The following is a 17,210-nucleotide window of genomic DNA, read 5'->3' as shown; positions in this document are numbered from 1 at the left end:
AGTAATCTAGCAGTTTGTTTTGCTTTTTGTCTTTTTGAGACAGGGTTTCACCATGTGATTCAGGCTGACTTTGCACTCACTTTGTAGTGGCTCAAACTGGCTTTGAACTCTCAGGGATCCTCCTGCCTCAGCCTCCGGAGTGCTGGGATTAAAGGTCTATTGCCATCACACTCAAGCCTAATCTAACACTTTGGAAGAGAGATTTCTTTTATCATTTTCACATCAAAGAAAAGATAGATGTTCATTCCCATAATTTTAAGACTATCCGAGTTAATTAAGTGAAATGAGTGTAATTTTCAACTTTGAATTTGGCATAATTCAGGTTTATCTTTGTACCTGAGGTTTTGAACCTGTGTTTGATATGGTGTGAATAGGAAAGGCCGTATATTTCTCTTATGCAGTGTTTGAAGTATTACTTGCTACTGTTTGTCAAGTAGAAATAGTGTTCTTCTTTTTTAGAAACAGACATGCAGGGCATGGTGGTGCACATCTGCAACCCAGTTCTTGGGAGGCTGAGGCAGGAGGATTGCAGCAAGTCTGAGGCTAGCCTGAGCTACAAAGTGAGTCCAGGCCAGCCTAAACTACATTAGTGTGACTCTGTCTCAAAAACAAAACAAGGTAAAACCACACCACCCAGAGAGACAAGAATGATGAGGCATCTAGGGTGCTCCGTCCGAAAAACTACAGTAAGAGCTTTTCATTCTCGTTACTTTCTTAGGACTTCCGGAGATAAGAGAGAAAAAAATTATGGTGGATCGTTCCAAACCTCTTCCTACATCCCTTCAGAATGAGTTCATCCCTGAGGAAGTTCTGCTTTCTCTGACCTATGCAACCAGTGCCGGTCCTTGTCCTGAAAATTTACTGCCTCCTAAGAAAGTTAAAACCCCAACGGTGCGTGCGTGTGTGTGTGTGTGTGTGTGTGTGTGTGTGTGTGTGTGTGTGTATTTAGAGTAGTTGGGAACTTTTATCTTTTTGTTATCTGCTGCATTGTGTTACGTGTATATTATATATTCTAAAAGGTCTTAGAATATTTTTGAAAGTAATTTTCTAGATTGAAGGCTTAGGACTTTACACCAGTATCTCCCAGGCTTATTTCCAATAAACTGTGTTTATGCAAATTTATCAAAATAATTACTACTACTCATTAGTCTTAATATTTTCATTCACTACAGAATTATCCTCGTTTCAGTCTTTGTCCATGTTATTGAATATGAGTTCTGCTTTCTTTGTTCCATAGAGTATTCAAATTTCCCTAATGTAAAGATTCAAAATTAGTAAAAGTTTCATTTGACTCGTGCGCCCTCTGCTGGACATTTATGTGATTCTGCTTTTTCCCAGGGTACCCTTCCACGCACTGTAGATGCGGTCTGGCAGCACCCCATTCACAGGACTAAATTCAAATACCTGATTGACCATCCTGTCTCCCTAACAGGAGCTGCAAGGTAAAGAAGGAAGACAAAAGTCAGGATAGAGGCAGACAGAGTTGTCTTATTTCGTATGATATTCTTGGGGCGGGCAGCATTGGAAATCTAAAACCATTGATTATAAAATGTGTTATATCTTTGGTAAATAGAATACAATCCAGAGGGACAAAGGATCACCTTTTTGTGTGTGGTTATCATCAGTATGGTAGCTAAAATTGCTGACTTTACATTCTTTAGGTTTTTTTGCATGCATTCATAATACTTGGCCTGATAGTCTCCTGTTTCTTGTTTTTCTCTATTAAAATGGACATGGTGGCCAAGGATTTAACACAGCCCTATACGTGCCTGTCTAGAAAGCACGCAGTCATGAGTTTGATCCCCAGTACCAAGAAATAAATAAAATAAAATAGACATAGTTTGACAGGTAGAATTACTTTATAATGCATTTTTTTGGTACTGGGGATTGAACTTTGCCTTCTTACTGAACTATGCCTCACCTTTACATTTTAAAAAAAATTTTGTGATGGTGTCACTAAGTTGCCCATGCTTGTATTAAATTTGTGATCTTCTTATCTTAGCCTTCCAGAGTGCTGGCATTATAGCATGTGCTACCATACCTGGTGAAGTGTGTTTTTATTACCTCCTGGTTTTTTTCTGTTGTTATTGCTTTGGATATTTTTTTTTGGTACATCATGGAAGAAACATAACTTCATGATGTGGAAGACCTTGAAAGACAAGTGCTTAATTTCTGATTTTCTTCAAAGAGAATCCTTAACCTTTACATTGTGTTATAATTTTTGTCTAGATGTCCTCCCAAAGTCTCATGTGGTCATGGTGGTAAGCTTCCAGAGTTTGTGACTGATTCATGTTTAATGCTGGGATTATGAGTGTGAGTGTACAGGGTGGGTGTGGCCTACATGTAATATAAGGGACAGAGTCTTCTCCATGCTCCTCGTTCCTTGCTTTTGTTGCTTTTGCTGTCTTTCGCTGCTCTGGATGGTTGACACTCTGTCATGTGCCATTCTATCGTGGAGCCAGCTGATTATGGACTGAAACCTCCACAAACTGTGAGCTAAATAAGTGAGGTCATTGCTGTAACAGTACCTGACTGTGTAGTTCAAGAGACTTTGGGCATGGCTTGTGGGGAAAGTTTGGAAAGGTTCAGAGATATCACCTGAAAGAGTAGAGCTGGAATGTTCTGTATAGGAGATTCTGGTTAGAGCTCAGGAGACCAGAGGCTGATGGAAATACTGCCAGTAGAGACCAGGTTTGGGAGATTTCTGCTGGAAAAAGAATTGCATTGGTTGTTGGAGTTCAGACAATGTATGTTGTGGCTTGGTAGAAAGTTGGTCTGCATTTTGTGCATGCCCAGAGATTTTGTCCAACACTGAGATTAAGGATGGCAGACTAATTAATCTAGAAGAAATTTCAGGACAGTCTAATGCTGAGGCTGTGGCATGGCTATCATTAGGGGCTTTTAGCCAGATTTACATTGAGAATCAAGAGCACAGACCCAAGAAGAATGATTAAAATGTTGTGAGTTGGCCAGAAAGGAAGCTTAAGTAAAATTGTGAGCTTCAAAGATAGAGCTGAGGAAATCTCCATTGTTGAGAAGGAGCAGGGCAATGGAAAAGATGGCTCAAGCGCATCACAAGAAGCAGCAAGTGTCCATCGTTTGCAGCCTCAAAACTGCAAAAGTGAAATACTTTGCTTTGAGGACAAAGCTGCAGAGCACCATGTTCCAGAATGGTGGTGGTTGCAACAGTTTTCCAAATGGTGGTAGCATAGAGAATTTGTCCCTCAGAATCAGGTTCATAGTGCCTAGTGATCCAGGCATTCAACACCTACTGCCAAAAGAGAGGGAAGCCTGGTCCTGCTCCAGCTGGCAGTCAACCTTGGCATCACCCACATGGCACTGGTTTTTAGTTGCATGCAGAATGCAAGAGTTCTGAGGTTAAAAAGGCTTCCACCCAGATTTCAGAAGGAGGCCTGAGAGGCCAGGCAGTGTGCCCCCTAGAGGGCCATGAAGGAAGCTTCAAGGGTGAAGCCAAAAGTGCAGTGGAGACTCTAGAAGTTTGGAGAAGTCAGGAACATGATCATTTAAAGAAAGCTGCAAGGATTGAGCAGAATAGGCCTACGAGAGAAGCCATGGGAGATACAATCACTGGAAGTGTCATAGGGGCAGAGTCATGTAAGCCTTTTGGAGCTCACAAATTACCACAGATTGCTTTAGATGTTCTGCATGGAACTAGAGGACTTAATGTTTGCCTTGCTATATTTTGGATTTGCTTTGGTCCCATTCTTTTGTATTCCCCTGTTTGTACCTTTTGAAATGGAAATGCTTGGGACTTAGACTTTTCAATAATGCTGAAAATGTTAAAATTTTGGTAACTTTTAGAGATGGACTAAATGCCTTTTGCATGAAGGATGTACATGAGTTCTTGGGGGGCCAGGGCACAATGTTACTGTTTGTGTCTAGATGTCCCCCCTAAGCCTTGTGCAGTCATAGGGGCAAGTTTGTATGTGACTGATTCATGGTCCAATGCTGGGATTATGGGTGCGAGTACTATACTCACTCTAGGTTGGATTTGGCCTGCATACACTATAAAGGGCAGAAAGAATCTTCTCTGCGTGCTCTTCCTTTTTGCTTTTGCTGTTTTTGCTGCCTCCTGCTGCCGTGGACGGCTGCCTCCTGCCCTGTGCCAGTCTGTCTTGGAGCCAGCTGAGTATGGACTGAAACCTCTATGAATTATGAGCTAAAAAAACCTTTCCTTTCTTCATTTTGGGAGTCAGGTATTTTGTTTCAGTAACAAAGAAAAAAGTAACCAAGACATGGTTTTAGATCAAATCAGCAAATATTATTTGTTGATTTTGTTTTGTATTTGTTCTTTTTTATGATTCTAAATGTAAAATTTTTTTTTCTGTGGAGATTGTGACCTGCTTTTTTTTTCTTAGACAGTGTCTGGCTTTGTAGTTCAGCTTGGCCTTGAACTCCTGGCTATCCTCTTGCCTCAGCCTCCCCCATGCAGCCTACTTGTTTTAAAGTATTATTTATCCATGAGTTTTTTCCCTGTGTATCCCTCTGTAAGCATCACTTTCTTTCTTTTTGTTTGTTTGTTTTTACGTGTCATTTTCATCTAACAGGGTTATCATACTTGGGCAGGTTATCTCATCTTTCTGAAGTTACTTTTCTTATCTGTAAGAAGGGGAATGATAGATTTTTTCCATTCTGTGTGCCTTCCAGGGATATTATAAAGCAGTAATGAGACAAGTGACGCAAGAGCACTTGTAAAACCCTAAAGCACAGTATTTAAGTATAATGTGTTATTACTCACCTGTGTGTCAGGCTATGAAGAGTGGCAGAAAGGTAGCCTGTTGACTTTTATGTCCTGAGGCTGTCGTGTACTTTGTTTTGTGCCTTCAGATCATGGTTATATCTAGTACTAATTAGTAGTTCTGAGATGTTTGAAGTACTTTGAAAAATTATTTAGCTATTTTGGAATGCAACAATAAACTGACCTTAAAGTTCTGATGTCAAGTGACTTCTTCTGAGTGGGAATTTTTAAAATGTAAAGATCAGAGAAACAGATAATATCACTGTGACCTCACTAAACTATCCTCAGTGTAATCCTACAAGTTGTGACTGCCTACCTCATGTGGCAGAGAGGACTTTGCAGATATGATAAAGGTTAAGAACCTTGAGATGGAGAGATCATTCTGGATTGTCAAAATGAGCGTAGCCTAATCACCTGAATCTTTGAAAACGGAGAAGGAAGACAGTCCAGTGGGTCAGAGACAGCAGGCAGAAAGTTGATTTGGAGCACGAGAGGTGCTCAGCCTCCCACTTTTGGCTTTGAAGGTGGAGGAAAAAGAACACAAATAAAGAAATGTAGTTGGGTGGGGCGTGGTGGTGTGTGCCTGCCATCCCAGCTACTTGAGGCAGTGGGATCACAAGTTTAAGGCCAGCTTGAGCAATTTAGCAAAGCTGTGTCTCCAATAGAATTTAGAAAGGGCTGGGGCTGTAGCCCAGCGTAGAGCTCTTGTCTAGCATGTGCAAGGTCCTGGGTTCAACCCCAAGTGTGATCAAAGGGGAAAGAAAACAATACAGTTGGACAGAAGAATCTGGTTCTAGTAACAACAACTCGACTGACAGCTATCTAGAAAACAGGAATCTCAGGCTGGGGATTTAGTTCAGCTGCATAAGTACCTGCCTGGCAAGCTTGAAGTCGTGAGTTCAATCCCCTGAACAACAACAACAAAAAAGGAATCTCAGTCTTAAAACTTCAAGGAACTGAATTCTGTTAAGCACAGATGATCGCAGAAATGGATCTTCCTTAGTGTTTCCAGAAAAAAACAGCACCTCCCAGCACCTGGAGTTTAGCCCTGAAAGACCTGCGTTGGACTTCTGACCTGCACAGCTGGGATAATAAATCTGTGTTGCTTAAGCTAAGTTCATGTTAACTTGTTATGTAAGAGATACGTAAATGCACAGCTAATAGTAACAAAGGTAACTTGTCCAGCAGTCTCCAAATACGCCAAGCACAACAATAAAATACAAATGACAAAGTGAATATTTTTGTCAGCTGTCAGAGTTCAATGCAGAGAATAAATCATTGTACATATTTCAAGTAGGAAAATGCTAAAGAAGAAAATTGAGTGTTTATAAAGTTGTTGGAAGGTTTAAAGGATCTGATGTGAAGCAGGCTTATGGGAAAAACTCCCAGGACGGGCAGAGTTGACTCCACGAGGAAAGTCTAGCTCCAAAGCAGCCGCAAGTACTCTAGTTCAAGAAGGGACCCTGCTGAGTAGAAGTCTGACCGCAGCACAGACCGTTAATTAATGTATTGCTTGTATTTTCTTTCTTCCTTTATTTTTTCCTTTCTTTTTCTTTTCTTTCTCCCCTTTCCTCCTTTTCTTCCTTTCTCTCTCCTTGTTCTCCTGGCCCGTACCCCTTTCTTCTTCTCTAGCTCCGCAGAGGTGTCTTTCTCTTTTCCCTGTCTCATAGCACTCTGGGATGGGTGGTGGAACTACTAAGAAAATTATGGAAATGAGTGACGTAGGCCAAGACAAGAGTAGATGAGGGTATGAAAGGATCATGTGTAACGGATAAAGTCTGATTTTGTAATATGATTAGTAATTAAAAGGATGGATATTTGAGTTATTTTATACATTTATTTATTTTTGTCAAGAAATTTAGAAGCTACCAGGTACCTGACTAAGGTCTCCAGGGGTCTTGTATGAGGGACACAACAAAAGAATGAAACAAGAAAAGGAAACAAATTTAGTAACACATGAGGAGGGACTGGAGATCAGGACCCAGGATAGGCAGAGACAGACACTCAAGCTTGCCACTGTTATTGGGTGTACACAGTGATAGCAGGAGCCAGCAGAAGACAGGCTGAAGACTCGGTGGGCACTGGATAATCTGGGGGTGACTCAAGAGGGCAGAGATGATTTTATACTAAGAAAGACCTTGTCCTGGAGTGTTCTTTAAATCTTAGTGATCCTACTTTTAGTCTTAGTGGGTGAGGGAGGATGGCCTATCCCTGAAGAGTTAATGGGAAATCTCAAAAGTGATAACCCCAAGGGATACTGATAATAAAAATTAGCAGTATCAAAAGATCAATCCCAAACCGCCATTTATCCCTGAGGGAAGTATGCAAAATTAACCATTGTGAATTTGTGGTCCTCAACAAAAAGTACTAATCAGAAAGAGAACTTAAAATGTTGCTGGATATGTGATCAGCAAAAACATATTCCCATGCACAGGTAATCTTTAATCAGTAAAAGATCTCATTACAGTAGCAAAAACCAACACATCTAGAGATCTTGAAATGTGCATAGGGAAAGATCTATCAAAAGCCTTACAAGACCTGAGTGAATAAGAGATGCACCATAGTCACGAACACCAAGTATCAGTTATGTAAGATATCAATATTTCCAAATTAATCTACAAATCCAGTGTAATTTCACTTAAAATTCCAACACAATTTATCATGGTGTTGGGTTACAATTATAATGTAAGAGCACAGGTATAAAACAGCCAACTTATAGGTATTTCTTGATCAATTAGAAGTCTCTGACTAAATTTCTGTTCTGTTGTTTCTGCCGAACGCAACTGACCCTGACAGTGTCTAAGGTCCAGCTATATACCTGATGGCGCTGAGAGTAATTGTCTATACCTTGAGGCACCCTGAGCTAGTCAATGACACCCTGTAAGGGCCCTCGCCCAGGAATGAATCCATATTATGCCTTTAAATATGCCACCCTGAAGTGGGTTCGTGAACAATATAGGAATCCAAGCAGCCAAATTGATAAATTTGAAATTTAATTAGCTGAGCTCAGGACCACTCTTATACAGACCCCCTGTTTCAGAGTCTCAAGTGGCCTCGAACTGGAAAGTTACAGGGCTTTTAAAACGGAGAACCACAAAAAGACATCCTGTTGGGAACAATTTAGCTAGAATCTTACATTAATTTTTGGCTGACACCTGTATCCTGCTTCTTGGTTGAGCAGGTTAATTTTTCTCACGTGGGTGCAGCTCGTTCTGTTTTTCTCCTGGATCAAATACAGGGCACCAGTTAAATGCAGGGCTCAAGATGGTGCCAGTTATGCCAAGCTACAACAATGCTGTAAGGCCCCTCTCCCCTTGTGCACAGAGTGTTTCTATATTATGAAAGACAACTCTTTTGTTTTAACAAATCTGTTAAAGGCTAGCCTGCCTGTCAATATGTGACTGATTGCATGTAACCAGTTATGTAACATTTCCTCACTTGCTTGTACCTCCTGCTTCTTAATTCTATATAAATTAAGCTCTCTGTACCCCCAGGGCTGTTGCCTTTTGTGGAGTTATCCCACAACAATCTGCCAGCATAAAGATTAAATGCTGCCTTATCTGCTTGGTGCAAACAGTCTTCTTTCTGTTTGGTTTAGTTGGGAATTTTCCCACAACATTTCAATTCAACAAGCTAATCCTAAAATTCGTATAAAAAATAGCAATAGGCAGACAATGCAAACTATAGGTAATTTGGTATAATACCACTTATGATTTTACAATGTTCAAAATTGTACTACATATTTCTTAGAACTGTTTATGTAGTAAACATAAAACTACACATTGAAATGATAAATATTGAACTCAAGGAAGGGAAGATAAAGAACTTTTAATCTAGAGAAATTTGGTTAAATATCAAAATTACAAATGCACATTGTTCAATCTAGCAGTTCTACCTATAGGAATTTATTCTACTGATATAGTCATGTGAGAAATAACATATTAGCAAAAATGTTCATTTTAATTGTTGTTTGTGACAGGAAAACATTGGAAACAACATAGTATTTAGCAATAGGGAATTAGTAATGATATACATGTATATGTACAATGGGATTCTATGTGGCCAGTTTAAAAACAGGCTGAAGGGTGTGAGTGTGGCTCATGGTATAGTGTTTGGCTCCCATACTTTAGGCCCTGGATTTAACTATTAGTACTGCAAAAACAAACACACCACCAAAGAAATTCATTACGTACTGAGATGAAATCATTTCTAAGAAAGTTGTTAAATGAAAAATCAAGATTCAAAAAAGGATACAAATATTGAACATATGTGTGTGTTGCTTCTTGCCAATGTAGAGTTTCATCAAAGTTATCATTGCCAATTTGATGGGCAAAAAGTGGTATCCCATGAATTTTAGGATTGTTTTCTCTAGTTCTGCGAGGAATTCTGTTGGTACTTTTTGGGGGATTGCATTATATCTGTGCATCAGCTTTGGAAGTATGGCCATTTTGACTGTACTGTTCTGCATGTCCGAGAGTGGGGCCATCCTTCCACTTTCAGATGTCCTCTTCAATGTCCTGCTTCATAATACTGCAGTTTTCATTATGGAATTCTTTCTCTTTGTTATATTAATTTCTGAATATTTAATTTTTCATGATGCTATCATGAATGGTATTATTCTCTAATTTCTTAATGAGTTCATTATTGGTGTATGGGAATGCTATTATTATTATTATTATTGTTTTTCTGAGACAGATTTCTCACTATGCAGTTCAGGCTGGCCTTGGGCTCGCTTTGTAGCCCAGGCTGGTCTTGAACTTGCAACAATCCTCCAGCCTCAGCCTCCTGAGTGCTGAGATTACACACGTGCCACCATGCCTGACAATTTTTGTGTACTGACTTTGTGTATTGCTATGTTACGGAATGTAGTTAGTAATACTAAGAGTCTTTTGGTGGACTCTTTGGGTCTTGTATATAGAAGATCGTGTCTGCAAATAATGATAGTTTGACTGCTTTCCTTCCTATGTATACTCTTTTTATTTCTTTTTCTTGCCTGATTATTCTGTTGAGTATTATATTGAAGAGGTGTAATAATAGTGAGCATTGTTGTCTTGTTCCAATTTTATTAGGAAGCCTTTCAGCATTTCTCATTAAATATGATATTGGTAGTAGGTTTCTCCTAAATGGCTTCTACTAGATTGCAGTAAGGTCCTTCTATCTCTATTTTCTTTGGTTGTTTTTTTTTTTTTTTTGTCATGAGGGATGTTCAATTTTATCAGACTTCTTCTGCATCTATTGAGATGAACATGTGATTTTTGTCCTTGTTTCAATTTCTGTGTGTAATATATTTATTGATTTGTCTTTGACTGTCTCTTTATACCTGGGATGAAGCTTATTTGGTTGTGAGTATGAAGTATGGACTTTTTCATGATACATTGAATTGTTTGCTGTTAGAGTATTCTGGAGCAATAGAGAAGCAAAAAGTACGAAATGAATAGGTTTATTGAGTTGAGGACTTGGAAAGGAACACACAACCCGTGGCGATTGGGCTATCTCCTTCGACTGGATACACAGAGGCTGAGGCAGAGGGTTACATGACTTCTGATGGGCAGTGGCACATAGGCGGAGATTGATGACATGTGAGGAACCGATTGGAATTCTCTGTGCGTGCAAGCAGGAAGGGGAGTTGCAATTAGGGCTGAAGAAGAAGCAGGAAGTGGTAAGTGTTCCTTCCGCCATGTTAGACCACCACCATCATTGTACAGTAATTTATACTAGGGCAAGAAACTTTCACTTGCCAGTATCTTGTTGAGGATTTTGTGTCTATGTTTATTAAAGAGATTGGCATATAGTCCTCTTTTTTTGGTTGGATCCTTTTCTGGTTTTGGAATCAGGATAATACTAGCTTCCAGGAATGACTACACCTTCCCTTTGAATTTCATTACAGAGTTTGAGAAGTATTGACATTCAACCATTTCTGAAGTACATGCAGAATCCCACAGTGAATCCATTGATTCTTGATTTTTCTTAGTAAGTTTTAAAAAATTACTCCTCAATTTCATTGCCTATTATTGGATTATTCATGGTTTTTTCTATTTTCTTGGCCCAGTTTTGGTCATTCATATGTCTTTAGGAGTTTATCCACTTCTTCTGGACTCTCTAATTTTGTGGAATACAGATTTTCAAAATAATTACTAATAATGTTCTGTTATCTATTGTGATTTCATCTTTTGCATTGATATGTGTCCTTTCTTTTATGATGGAATTGGCAAAGGATTTGTTTATTTTGCTTATCTTTCAAATAAACATTTCAATTTATTGATTATTTATGTTTTTTTTGTCTCAATTTCATTAATTTCTGCACTGATCTTTAGAAACCCCTTATTTGTACCAGCTTTGGATTTGGATTGTTCTTATTTTTTTAGGCTCTTTTTTTTTTAAATTTTAAAGATAGTAAAATACTACAAAGCAAGACAAAGCAAAGCCAATCAAGGCAATGAGGCAAAATTGGTACAGAACTTTAGAGCAGGATACCAGGAAAACAACAGTAGCTATCCTAGTATATCCTTGTTATCTTCATAATAGTTGTGCATTCCATCAGGTAGAGCAAAATCAAACTGAAAACAAAATACAATAACACCAGCAAAACAGGACATTAAATAAAGCAAAAACAATCAGAACAAAGCCAAACAGTGAAAACAGTATTGGACTTCAAAGACAAGATAGAAGGAAATTCCCCATATTTGCTATATTGCATATTGTCATCCTCCAGAGAGATGCTCAGACTGCTGGCCCTCAGCCTGCATAATCAACCAAACAATATAAGCATTTAGTCACTTTATGTACTGTAGTTGCTATCAACTCAGGCTCCCCTCAGAACCATTCAGTTATTAACAGAGTTGGGGAGGGGGGTGTTGATTCTCAGTGCAGGTAGGCTTAAGCTGTTTACCAGGAAGGTTGGATCATTGTCTCCCTGGTGGATCCCTCAAATCCCAGCATGGCGGATTCTCAGGAGACAGCTTTTCTCTTTCTAGGCTCTTGAGATGAATCATTAGGTATTAATTTGGGCTCACTGTTTTTATGATATGGGTATTCACAACTGTAAGTGTGTCTCTTCAGACTACATTCATTGTATCTCCTAGTATGTTTTGATATGTTATCTTTCATTGTAGAAACTAATTTCTTCCTTGATTTTTTCCTGTGACACAATGATTATTCAAGAGTGCGTTTTTAATTTTCTTACATAATTTGTGTTTTCTTTTGCCAATTAATTTTTTTACTGTGCTATGATGTGATCATATGCATAGTATAATTTAGATTCAGCTGGGGATTTAGCTCGGTGGCATAAGTGCCTGCCTGGTAAGTGTGAGGTCTCAAATTTGATCCCTGGTACCAAAAAAACAAGCAAACAAACAAAAAAAAAACCCAAAATAAAAACAAACAAAAAAACCAAAACAGAAACCAAAAATTAATATAGATTCATTTTCATTTACTTAAGTGTGACTATTTTGGAGAAAGTTTCATGTGCTATTGAGAAGAATGTATATTATGTTCTTTTTTTTATTTTAAAGAGAATAAAACAAAAGAGAACAAAACAAAACAAAAAAGCACAAAACAGTGCAAACAACACAGCACTTCATGACAAGACAACCGGATATCAACGGTAGCTACCATAATGTCTCTTTTCTTTGAAATAGTTGAGCATATCTTCACACACAATAGTATCAAACATAACAAAATAAAACTATTGAAGAGAATGAAAGTATTACAGGACATTCAAAACCAAATAACCGATAATGAACAATACTACTATAATATCTCATTTTCCTTAAAAAGTTTGTTTATGCTATCACACATATTAAAATCCAATAAGACTCAACATGGTAGAACCAGTGGAAACAGAAGAACAAAAGCATGGTAGGACAAAGCAAGATGATATTAAATCAGCAATGGCTGCCATAATGTCTTGTTTCCTTCAAAGCAGCTGTTTATACCATTACACGTAATAAAATCAAACAAAACAGAATAAAACCATTCTAGCCAATGAATGAAAATAGTATAAGACTTCAGAGCAATATAATAGGGAACCATGATTACCATAAAATCTTATATACTCTTACCATTTCTTACACTAGGGAGATGATATGGTATTTATACATGTGAGTTTAATTTATTTCACTTATGAGTGTGGTCTCAAGTGCATCCATTTATTTATAAATATCTCAATGTGATCATTCTTTATAGCTGTACGTAGTACTCCATTGTATAAAAATACCACAACTTTTTTATCCATTCCTCAGTTGATGAATACTTAGGTAGTTTCCAAGATCTGGCTATTACAAATTCTGCTTCTATAAACATGGGTGCACATATATCACTGTGGTATGATGTTATCAGTTCTTCTGGGAATATGCCCAGAAGTGGAATAGCTGGATCAAATGGGACTTCCAATCCTAGGTTTTTTGTTTTTGGTTTTTTTTTGGTACCAGGGATTGAACTCACAACCATGCACTTGCAAGGCAGGCACTTATGCCACTGAGCTAAATCCCTGGCCCTAATCCCAGCTTTTTGAGGAATCCGTAGACTGACTTTCACAGTGGATACACTGGTCTGCCCCCTACCAACAGTGCAGCAGAGTTCTTTTTTCCCCACAGCCTCTCCAGCATTTGTTGTTGGTAGTTTTCTTGATCCTGGCCATTCTTTCTGGAGTGAGATGGAATCTCAGTGTGGTTTTAATTTGCATTTCTCTAATGACTAATGATGCTGAACATTTTTTCATGTATTTATTTGCCATTTGTATTTCTTCATCTGAGAACTGTGTATTCATCTCAGATGCCCATTTTTGGATTGGGTCTTTGAATTTCAGGGGTCTGATTTTTTAAAATTCTTTATATGTTCTAAACAGAAGTTCTTTGTCTAAGGGACAGTTCACTAAGATTTTTTTTCCCAATTTGTGGGTTTTCTTTTCACTATGCTGGAGATTTCTTTCGACATGCAAAAACTCTAATAAGACATGATCCCAGTTTTTGATTCTGGGAAGTATTTTCTGTGCAGTTTGATTCTTGTTCATGAATTCTCTACCTACCCCTATGTCTTCAAGATTTTTACCTGCTTTGTCTTTCAATAGATTTAGTGTTTGTATTTTAATATTTAGATATTTGATTCATTTTGACTTTAGTACATGGTGATAGGCATGGGTCTAAGTTTTAGTTTTTGGCATATGGAGAGCCAGTTTTTCCAGCATCATTTTTAAACAGACTTTCTTCCAGTGGACGTGTTTGGCCCCTTTATCAAAGATAAGGTGGCTTAGTATGTTTGTAGTTGTAGTTGTATTTTCTAATCTGTTCCACTGATCTTCAGGTCAGTTTTTATTCCAGTACCATGTTGATTTTATTATAGTAGCTTTGTAGTATAACTTCAAGTCAGGGATTATGATGCCTCCTGCCTTGCCTTTGTTGCTTAGAATTTCCGTTGCTATTCTAGGTCTCTTCTGGTTCCAGTTTAATTTTAGGAGTAATTTTTCTAGATCTATGAGGTATGCTAGTGATATTTTGATTTGGATTGTATTAAAATCTGTATAACAATTTTGGGAGAATAGCCATTTTCACAATATTTTTTCTTCCTATCCATGAACAAGGGATGTCTTTCCATTTTCTGGGGTCCTCTTCGATTTATTTTTTTTAAGGTATTCTAATTTTCCCTGAATAGATCTTTTACTTCTTTTGTTAGATTGATTCTTAAGTATTTCATTTTTTTAGATGCTATTGTAAAGGATGTGGCTTCTCTTCTTTCTCTCTCAGTGATTTTGTTGTTAGTGTATAGGAATAATATTGATTTTTGAGTGTTGACTTTGTATCCAGCTACATTACTAAATTTATTTATTATATCTAGGAGTCTTTAAATGGAGTTTTGGGGGTCTTCTATGTAGAGTATCATGTCATCTGCAAATAATGATAATTTAACGTCTTCTTTTCCTATCCTTACTCCTTTAATTTCTCTCTCTTGTCTAATTGTTCTGGCTAGTATTTCCAGTACTATGTTGAATAGGAGTGGTGATAATGTACATCCTTGACTTGTGCCTGATTTTAGGGTAAAGGCTTTCAGTTTTTGGCCATTTAATATGATACTGGTTGTTGGTTTGTCATAGATGGCTTTTATCATATTGAGGTAAGACGATTTATTCCAATTCTCTGTAAGAGAATAAGTGAATAAGAGAATAACATAAATAAGTGTTGGGCCTTATCAAAAGCTTTTTTTGCATCTATAGAAATGATCATGTGATTCTTATTTTTGACTCTATTGATAAAATGGATTATATTTATTGATTTATGTATGTTGAATCATCCCTGCATTCCTGGGATGAATCCCACTTGGTTGTGGTGTATAATATTCTTGATGATTTGCTGCATTCTCTTTGCCAAAATTTTATTGAGAATTTTTGACCTATTTTCTTTAGGGAAATTGGCCTGTAGTTCTCTTTTTTAGTTGGGTCTTTCTCAGGTTTTGGTACTAGAGTAATATTTGCTTCCAGGAACGAGTTGGGAAGAATTGCTTCCCTTTAGATTTCATTGAAGAGTTTGAGGACTTTCAGCATTTAGTCTTTGAATTTCTTGTAGAATTCTGCAGTAAATCCATCTGGGCCTGGGCTCTTATTTCTTGGTAAGGATTTAATTAAATTGTCAATTTCATTAATAGAAATTGGGTTATTCAGCAGTTTTATATCTTCTTGACCTAGCTTTGGTACTTCATATGTTTCTGGGAATCTGTCAATCTCTTCTGTATTATCAAATCTATGAGAGTAGAGGTTTTTGAAATAGGTGTTGATGATCTTCTGTATTTCTATAGAGTCTGTAGTGATTTTGCCTTTTTCATCCTTATTGCATGAATTTGAGTTTTTTCTTTCCTTTTTAAAATAAGGTTGACTAGGAGCTTATCAATTTTATTGATTCTTTCAAAGAATCAACTCTTTGATTCACTGATTCCTTGTAATGTTTTCTTAGTCTCTATTGCATTGATTTTTGCTCTGAGCTTTTCTCCCTTTTTTGGCTTTGGGCTTGACTTGTTCTTCTTTTTCTAGATGTTTGAGGTATAGCTTCTTGTTGTTTATTTGTGTTTGTTCTGTTTTCCTGATGTGGGAATTCACTACAATAAATTTTTTCTCTGAGGAGTGCTTTCATTGCATCCCACAGATTCCAGTAAGTTGTATTTGTATTTGCATTTGCTTGTAGATATTGTTTAGTTTCTTCTTTAATTTCCTCTGTGACCCACTGATTGCTCAGGAGTGTATTATTCAAATTCCATGTGTTTGTGGGGGTTTTGCAGTTTCTCTTATCATTACTTTCTAGTTTCGTGGTGCTGTGATCTGATAACATGCATGGAATAATTTCAATTCTTTTGCATTTACTTAAATATATTTTGTGGGCTAGTATACGGTCTATTTTAGAGAATGTTTCATATACTGCCGAGAAGAATATACATTGTGATGGTGTTGGGTAGAAAACTCTGTATATGTCTATCAAGTCCATTTGTTCACAGGTGTGATAAAGTTCTGTTATTTCTCTGCTGATTTCCTGTCTGGTTGATCTTTTCCTTTGTGTCAGTGGTGTGTCTCCTGTTATAATTGTGTTATTGCTTATTTGATTTTTCATTTCTTTCAATACCTTTTTTGTATAGCTGGATGCTCCTGAATTTGGTGCATATATATTTAAGATTGTTATCTACTCCTCTTGAAGTTTTCCCCTTCATAGTATGTAGTTACCTTCTTTATCTCTTAGGATCATTCTTGGTTTGAAGTTCACATTGTCTGCAAACAAAATAGCTACTCCTGCTTTTTTTTTTTTTTTTTTGTCTTTTTCGGTAGCAGGGATCGAACTCATGACTGCCTGCTTGCAAGGCAGGCACTTATGCCGCTGAGCTAAATCCCCAGCCCCTACGCTTGCTTTTTTTGGTGCTCCTGTTGCATGAAATATTGTTTTCCATCCTTTGACTTTCAGTCTTTGAGTTTCCTTTGGGGTTATATGGGTTTCTCATAGATAGCATATGGTTGGATGATGTTTCTTGATCAATTCTGCCAGTTTGTTTTTTTTAATTGGTGAATTGAGTCATTTATATTAATGATTATAACTGATATAGGTTTATTTTTGACATATTATCTTTCTGCTGTTGCTTCTTCACCTTTCCACTCTGTTTAATTGTCTGCCTTGCTTAGTGGTTTTTTCCTGTATCTAGACTGTCTTTCCGTATTCTTTGCAGGGTTGGCTTGGTGATCATGAAATTCTTCAGCTGTTCTTTGTTATGGAAGTATCTTATTTCTCCATCCATTTTGAAGGACAGTTTTTCAGGGTACATCAGTCTGGATTGGAAGTCATTTTCCTTTAGGATTTGAAATACTTTACTTCATGCTCTTCTTGACTTCACTGTTTGTGTTGAGAAATCTGTTGTGATTCTGATAGGTTTTCCTTTATAGGCGATTTGTCTCTTCTCTCTAACAGATTTTAATATTCTGTTCTTA

At 37.4% G+C, this 17,210-nt stretch overlaps 1 protein-coding gene across 1 annotated transcript in view; it reads left to right on the top strand.

The window, feature by feature from the left end:
• Axdnd1 (axonemal dynein light chain domain containing 1) overlaps positions 1 to 17,210 on the top strand; it is a 156,474-nt gene that overhangs the window by 12,891 nt on the left and 126,373 nt on the right. Inside the window, exons 2-3 of the mRNA XM_013157837.3 lie at positions 719 to 891; positions 1,339 to 1,442. Coding sequence (XP_013013291.2) covers positions 719 to 891; positions 1,339 to 1,442 — 277 coding nt within the window. The remainder of the gene's footprint in view (positions 1 to 718; positions 892 to 1,338; positions 1,443 to 17,210) is intronic.

This window comes from Cavia porcellus, unplaced genomic scaffold (assembly GCF_034190915.1).
Source record: "Cavia porcellus strain 051 isolate PalLab524CR breed Dunkin Hartley unplaced genomic scaffold, mCavPor4.1 scaffold_29, whole genome shotgun sequence".
In the NCBI taxonomy this organism is placed as follows: domain Eukaryota; kingdom Metazoa; phylum Chordata; class Mammalia; order Rodentia; family Caviidae; genus Cavia; species Cavia porcellus.
Note: the sequence above shows the minus strand (reverse complement) of the source record. Positions and strands in the feature narration are given on the sequence as shown.